General features: G+C 44.4%; 1 protein-coding gene across 2 annotated transcripts in view; it reads right to left on the bottom strand.

The window, feature by feature from the left end:
* LOC111970224 (cathepsin Z) overlaps nucleotides 1-7,501 on the bottom strand; it is a 25,708-nt gene extending 18,207 nt beyond the window's left edge. Inside the window, exons 1-2 of one of the 2 annotated variants that reach the window (XM_023996836.2) lie at nucleotides 7,333-7,501; nucleotides 3,228-3,391 (exon numbers count right to left, since the gene is read on the bottom strand). In XM_023996836.2, coding sequence (XP_023852604.1) covers nucleotides 3,228-3,391; nucleotides 7,333-7,448 — 280 coding nt within the window. In that variant the 5' untranslated portion in view covers nucleotides 7,449-7,501. Of the gene's footprint in view, nucleotides 1-3,227; nucleotides 3,392-4,016; nucleotides 4,076-7,332 lie in introns of those variants that run through there. The other variant, XM_023996837.2, reaches the window with a different exon arrangement.
* Between the last annotated feature and the right edge of the window lie 432 nt (nucleotides 7,502-7,933).

Below are 7,933 nucleotides of genomic sequence, written 5' to 3'. Positions count from 1 at the left end.
CAGAAACAGACTCCATGAGGGTGGTATGAGGGCCCGACGTCCACAGGTGGGGTTGTGCTTACAGCCCAACACCGTGCAGGACGTTTGGCATTTGCCAGAGAACACCAAGAATTGGCAAATTCCCCACTGGCGCCCTGTGCTCTTCACAGATGAAAGCAGGTTCACACTGAGCACGTGACAGAGTCTGGAGACGCCGTGGAGAACGTTCTGCTGCCTGCAACATCCTCCAGCCTGACCGGTTTGGCGGTGGGTCAGTCATGGTGTGGGTGGCATTTCTTTGGGGCCGCACAGTCCTCCTTGTGCTCGCCAGAGGTAGCCTGACTGCCATTAGGTACCGAGATGAGACCTCAGACCCCTTGTGAGCCATATGCTGGTGCGGTTGGCCCTGGGTTCCTTCTAATGCAAGACAATGCTAGACCTCATGTGGCTGGAGTGTTTCAGCAGTTCCTGCAAGAGGAAGGCATTGATCTATGGACTGGCCCGCCCGTTCCCCAGACCTGAATCCAATTGAGCACATCTGGACATCATGTCTCGCTCCATCCACAACGCCACGTTGCACCACAGACTGTCCAGGAGTTGCGGATGCTTTAGTCCAGGTCTGGGAAGATCCCTCAGGAGACCATCCGCCACCTCATCAGGAGCATGCCCAGGCGTTGTAGGGAGTCATACAGGCACGTGGAGGCCACCACACACTACTGAGCCTCATTTTGACTGTTTTAAGGACATTACATCAAAGTTGGATCAGCCTGTAGTGTGGTTTTCCACTTTAATTTTGAGTGTGACTCCAAATCCAGACCTCCATGGGTTGATAAATTTGATTTCCATTGATAATTTGTGTGATTTTGTTGTCAGCACATTCAACTATGTAAAGAAAAAAGTATTTAATAAGAATATTTCATTCATTCAGATCTAGGATGTGTTATTTTAGTGTTCCCTTTATTTTTTGAGCAGTGTATTTTACCTCTTGGGGATGTCATCGAAAACATAATGTTAACTTTCCCTGCTATGCGGATGACACACAGCTGTACATTTCAATGAAACATGGTGAAGCCCCAAAATTGCCCCCGCTAGAAGCCTGTGTTTCAGACATAAGGTAGTGGATGGCTGAAAACTTTCTACTTTTAAACTCGGACAAAACAGAGATGCTTGTTCTAGGTCCCAAGAAACAAAGAGATCTTCTGTTGAATCTGACAATTAACCTTGATGGTTGTAAAGTCGTCTCAAATAAAACTGTGAAGGACCTCGGCGTTACTCTGGACCCTGATCTCTCTTTTGACGAACATATCAAGACCGTTTCAAGGACAGCTTTCTTCCATCTACGTAACATTGCAAAATTCAGAAACTTTGTCCAAAAATGATGCAGAAAAATATATCCATGCTTTTTTTACTTCTAGGTTAGACTACTGCAATGCTCTACTTTCCGGCTACCCGGATAAAGCACTAAATAAACTTCAGTTAGTGCTAAACACGGCTGCTAGAATCCTGACTAGAACCAAAAATGTTGATCATATTACTCCAGTGCTAGTCTCCCTACACTGGCTTCCTGTTAAGGCAAGGGCTGATTTCAAGGTTTTACTGCTAACCTATAAAGCATTACATGGCCTTGCTCCTACCTATCTTTCCGATTTGGTCCTGCCGTACATACCTACACGTACGCTACGGTCACAAGACACAGGCCTTCTAATTGTCCTTAGAATTAATAAGCAAACAGCTGGAGGCAGGGCTTTCTCCAATAGAGCTCCATTTTTATGGAATGGTCTGCCTACCCATGTGAGAGACGCAGACTCGGTCTCAACTTTTCAGTCTTTACTGAAGACTCATCTCTTCAGTGGGTCATATGATTGAGTGTATTCTGGCCCAGGAATGTGAAGGTGAACGGAAAGGCTCTGGAGCAACGAACCGCCCTTGCCATCTCTGCCTGGCCGGTTCCCCTCTCTCCACTGGGATTCTCTGCCTCTAACCCTATTACAGGGGCTGAGTCASTGGCTTACTGGTGCTCTTTCATGCCGTCCCTAGGAGGGGTGCGTCACTCGAGTGAGTTGAGTCACTGACGTGATCTTCCTGTCTGGGTTGGCGCCCCCCCTTGGGTTGTGCCGTGGCGGAGATCTTTGTGGGCTATACTCGGCCTTGTCTCAGGATGGTAAGTTGGTGTTTGAAGATATCACTCTAGTGGTGTGGGGGGTGTGCTTTGGCAAAGTGGGTGGGGTTATATCCTTCATGTTTGGCCCTGTCCGGGGGTATCATCGGATGGGGCCACAGTGTCTCCTGACCCCTCCTGTCTCAGCCTCCAGTATTTATGCTGCAGTAGTTTGTGTCGGGGGGGCTAGGGTCAGTTTGTTATATCTGGAGTACTTCTCCTGTCTTATTCGATGTCCTGTGTGAATTTAAGTAAACTCTCAAATTATTCTCTCTTTCTCTCTCTCTCTCTCTGAGGACCTGAGCCCTAGGACCATGCCTCAGGACTACCTGGCATGATGACTCCTTGCTGTCCCCAGTCCACCTGGCCGTGCTGCTGCTCCAGTTTCAACTGTTCTGCCTGCGGCTGACCTGACCTGACCCTGACCTGTTCACCGGACGTGCTACCTGTCCCGGACCTGCTGTTTTCAACTCTCTAGAGACCGCAGGAGCGGTAGAGATACTCTTAATGATCGGCTATGAAAAGCCAACTGACATTTACTCCTGAGGTGCTGACTTGCTGCACCCTCGACAACTACTGTGATTATTATTATTATTTGACCATGCTGGTCATTTATGAACATTTGAACATCTTGGCCATGTTCTGTTATAATCTCCACCCGGCACAGCCAAAAGAGGACTGGCCACCCCTCATAGCCTGGTTCCTCTCTAGGTTTCTTCCTAGGTTTTGGCATTTCTAGGGAGTTTTTCCTAGCCACCGTGCTTCTACACCTGCATTGCTTGCTGTTTGGGGTTTTAGGCTGTGTTTCTGTACAGCACTTTGAGATATCAGCTGATGTAAGAAGGGCTATATAAATAAATTTGATTTGATGTGCAACACTGTACTTATAGTGAATCAGAGGTTTGAGACATCTGTGGCCAAATAATAGAATTTCACAATCTGATCTTCATCCATTTGTCCCTTTGTACGGTGCTCCCTTCTGATGCAAGAGAGTCTGTAAAACTACCAAGTAAATTGGATATGGTTTGTTCATTTCTATGAGCTGTACAGGTCAGATGACCGCGGAAAGGCGAACTTGAGGTTACGCTACCTGCCATGGCGCTGGTGCTGCCRTGTGCCCAGCAGGAGCCACAGTATTGGGGGATGTGCTGGTTGCGGGTGGTGCTGACGTAGTTGGTGCCGTTGATGTTCCTCCAGTCCCACGTCTTGGGGAGCTCATTGAGTTTCAGGAACTTGTGGGGTCTAGGCAACGTCCTGATGAAAGATATGACATCAGGGTACAAGGTTCTCGAGACAGAATTCTAATGTAGAGCAGCTAAAACAGTCTCAGCAAGCATGACGGGTAACAAAATGCAGTGTGCACTTATAAGGTCCCATACCATGACGGGACAATTCAAAACCTGACCAGGGGTGTAATCATTAGTCCAAACAGTTGCAAAATGGGTTGCAAGTAAAACAAATTTCGATTGGACAAATTCAGGTATATCCCTCCCAGTTTCGTGCARTTTGCTTTCGTTTAAGAAACGTTTAGCAACAGGAAGAAAAAAAATATTTAAATTAATCGGTGTAATGAATACACCCCTGATCGAACTTGGCAGATCTACCTCTCCATTCGAAGGTCAAGCACTCAAAAGCATCCACAGCACAATCATACTTTCAAAACTCAGAAGCCAAATAGCTACTACTGTTGAAAGGGCCATGCATGTTTCTGGAGACATCCAATTGTCAAATTATATATTTGAAGAGGGCAGAATTTTGAGTGCCCAATAGCAAAATGGGATGAAAAGCTTTAAAAAGTCAGGTCCCAAACAATTTCTGCCCATGCTACTGGAGACCCAGTCATCTTCTTCCACTCACAGACATGTCAGAACTTTGCTACCTTGTTTCCACCCTCGGCTTTGATTGCTTCATTGATTTCAAACTTTGGATAGCCATGATATGCCTTTTCTGTAATAAACTGATTAACACTTGAGTCAAAATCACAGGGGGTAAAAATTCTGCACTTGAATATTGTTTAAAGAAGAAAGTTATGTAGTAGCCTACCAATCAGCTAATTTTCATTCTGGGACAATTCTGCAGGAACTTGGCAACATTTGAACCATTATTAAAACTTATGAAAGAATTACATGCAATAAACTCATACTCAGTTACTGACCAATGATATCAATTGAATGCAGAAGATGCAGGTAATTCACACCTGAACAAATAAAGAACACTTAAACACTAGACAGTTGAAACCACTAGAGACAAGCGCCATAGACTTAGACATCGCATCATTGTATCGGTCCCATTATGGCGTGTGTGGGCGATGGACAGCGCCATTGAGACCATCTCCATTTTGAAGTAGTCMATTTTCTTCTACTACTTCTATGAGTTGGAAAACAAAGGTTGCATACTGCCACCTGTATTATGTTTGAACCACTGAGGTATAATAAGAAATGGACTGTCTACGATGTCCGTTGTTTTCAAGGGAATCTACTCACTTTCACATACATGGAACTTCTATATCCGGTTTGCATCTGGTTTATAAGGAGCAACATCACATGCGCACTAGCACTCAGTGCGCACAGAGAACAGCCCGAGAAGCGAAGACGTCATCACTTCATCCATAAACATTGGATGAATATAAAAGGTTAATATCTTATGTTAATATCTTCAGCAGTGAGTGATAGGTCTCAGCGACAACTACTTATACAATTTAATGGATGTTTTGTGCAAAGACCAGAACCCATGCTAGACCAGAACCCTGTCCCATTGGTTAACAGGTATAAAGCCAAGGTTGGTGATCAAAATCAAATCGTATGTCACATGCACCGAAAACAACAGTGAAATGCTTACTTACAAGCACTTAAACAATGCAGATAAGAAAAATAAGTGTTAAGTAAAAAATAAAAATAAATGTCTGGGTAGCCATTTGATTAGCTGTTCAGGAGTCTTATGGCTTGGGGGGTAGAAGCTTTAAGAAGCCTTTTGAACCTAGACGGTGCTCCGGTACTGCTTGCCGTGCGTTAGCAGAGAGAACAGTCTATGACTAGGGTGGCTGGAGTCTTAGACAATTTTTAGGACCTTCCTGAGACACCGCCTGGTATAGAGGTCCTGGATGGCAGGAAGCTTGTCCCCRGTGAYGTACTGGGCCGTTCGCACTACCCTCTGTAGTGCCTTGCGGTCAGAGGCCGAGCAGTTTCCATACCAGGCTGTGATGCAACCAGTCTAGATACTCGATGGTGCAGCTGTAGAACCTTTTGAGGATCTCAGGCCCCATGCCAAATCTCCTGATGGGGAATAGGCTTTGTCATGCCCTCTTCACAACTGTCTTGGTGTGTTCGGACCATGATAGTTTGTTGGTGATGAGGACACCAAGGAACTTGAAGCTCTCAACCTTCTCCACTGCAGGCCCGTCGATGAGAATGGGGGCGTGCTTGGTCCTCCTATTGTAGTCCACAATCATCTCCTTTGTCTTGATCATATTGAGGGAGAGGTTGTTATCCTGGCACCACACGGCCAGGTTTCTGACCTTCTCCCTATAGGCAGTCCCATCGTTGTTGGTGATCAGGCCTACCACAGTTGTGTCTTCGGCAAACTTAATGGTCTTGGAGTCGTGCCTGGCCATGCAGTCATGAGTGCACCTGTGGGTGGCCTGTGGGTGACCTGTCAGGAAGTCCAGGATCCAGTTGCAGAGGGAGGTGTTTAGTACCAGGGTCCTTACCTTAGTGATGAGCTTTGAGAGTACTATGGTGCTGAACTCTGAGCTGTAGTCAATGAATAGCATTCTCACTTACGTGTTCCTTTTGTCCAGGTGGGAAAGGGCAGTGTTTTCACACTTTATTTAACTAGGCATTTTAGTTAAGAACAAATTCTTATTTACAATGAGCTTAGGAACATTGTGTTAATTGCCTTGTTCAGGGGCAGAACGACCGTTTTTTTTTACTTTGTCAGCTCAGGAATTCGGTTCGGTCTAACCAGACTACCTGCCGCCCCACTCGGTCTCTTTTACACAACTTTTGTGAACTCGGAACGCGGTTCGCTGATTTTTTTGTGCAGTGTGAACACGCCAAGGGAACCCATCAAAAGAGCCCCCGAAACGAACTCGAGAGATGGTCCGAGTTCGGTTCACTTACAGCAATGCGAATACAAAGTCCCCCAGGTTCGCTTGTCATTATTCCCGCACAAGGCTGCTGCAGCAACGTTTCCCTGCCATAACTCCTCACATTGGTGCCACAAAAGAGAGAAGATGATGTACAGGTTCACGGAACAAAGTTGTGCTGTTTTTGCATATTCATTAGCGAGTGTCGAATAATGCAGAGAAAAGCCTATAGATCACATATTGCAAAGAGAGCTTCATACACTGTTTATTCGATTGTGGGGTTTGAATAGTGTGAGGAGACAACATATTTAGTGAGTACCACAACATAGGGTACAAAAGCAATTACTTAAAGGAGCAGCAACCTACATCGGGTGTACACTTTTCAATTACGGCATTATTTAATCGAGTTATTTTCTGCTATTTCTTCTGTTACCAATCATATTCACATGTTAATACTATCTCATTACATTCATACATTTTAGACATTTAGCAGACTATTTTCCAGAGCGACTTACAATTTGTGCGTTCATCTTAAGGTCGCTCGGGGAAACAACAAGCCATCACAATCGTATCAAGTACATTTTCCCCTCAAAGTATTCATCACTAAAAGTCAGTGYAAGCGGGGAAAAAATGTGTTCCTTTATGTCTCATCTCTTAATTAAATGCAAGCAATTATATCAAGGTACATCATTCCATCAAGGTCTGATGGAATGGCTTGTCCTGCACTTTGCAAAAACCCAGAGTGCATTGAGTGAATGTTGGGAAAAGATCTTGGTTCCTTTCTAAACATAGTGATGTGAATGCAAAAGATGACTCGGACCACTAAATATTTGAATTTAACTGGCAAAAGAGTTGAGTCCTTATTCAAAGGCAAGGGCAGTGTGAATACAAAGATAACGGAGTTATTTTGCTCTTTTTTTACCCCAGACTTCATTTAAAAAATGACTGGGATCTGTTATTTTAAAGAGGACTGTGTGAAAACACCCTGATACAACTGGAAAGAAAATTACTAGAACCATGTAGCAACAACTTTAGCTACTATTTTTAGCTGGAGAGCAAGTACTAGTCAGCAAACATATCAAATGAGCTGACAGAAGACAGCTAAAGTTACCTGACTCCATTGTGCTTGGTCAGCTTGGGTCGATAGCATGGCTGTTTCTCGTTAAAGTAGCGTCCAGCAAAGACACCAGACAACATAAACACAAACAACAACAGTGCTCGAGCCATGTTGGAAAAGATCAGTCATATGACTTCCTAGGAACTTGTTTTTTAAAAATAGTTTCACCCGAGGGTCAACCTGAACAGGGCGCAGGCGCAGCGCAGATAGGCGCAGCGCAGACTGTGTCAAAAGGATTATACTTCCCTGTCATTGATGACCTGTTTTACAGACAGGACGATATGATTCTCACTGCACAGTTAGACCTATGTGCATAACCACATAGCAAATGTCATCCCATGATTAGTGACTCACTACATACAGTATATCAGGAAGAGCTGAATTGATTTTGTTTTACAAACGTTGCACCTTCTAATTAATTAAGAAACCAACCAACTGAACGCCCTTTAAAGCTAGAATATTTAGCTTCTACGTCAATTTGTGGACTTGATGATATATACCCATTGATAAACCCAAACATAAAAGCTTGTTTTACTCCAATGTGTGTAAAAATGTAAACAAACACTAGTGATAGCCTCAAAACATAGTTAAAGCT

The sequence above is a fragment of the Salvelinus sp. IW2-2015 genome, linkage group LG11 (genome assembly GCF_002910315.2).
Source record: "Salvelinus sp. IW2-2015 linkage group LG11, ASM291031v2, whole genome shotgun sequence".
NCBI lineage: Eukaryota > Metazoa > Chordata > Actinopteri > Salmoniformes > Salmonidae > Salvelinus > Salvelinus sp. IW2-2015.
The sequence above is the reverse complement of the archived record's forward strand: the minus strand, read 5'-3'. Positions and strand labels throughout refer to the sequence as shown.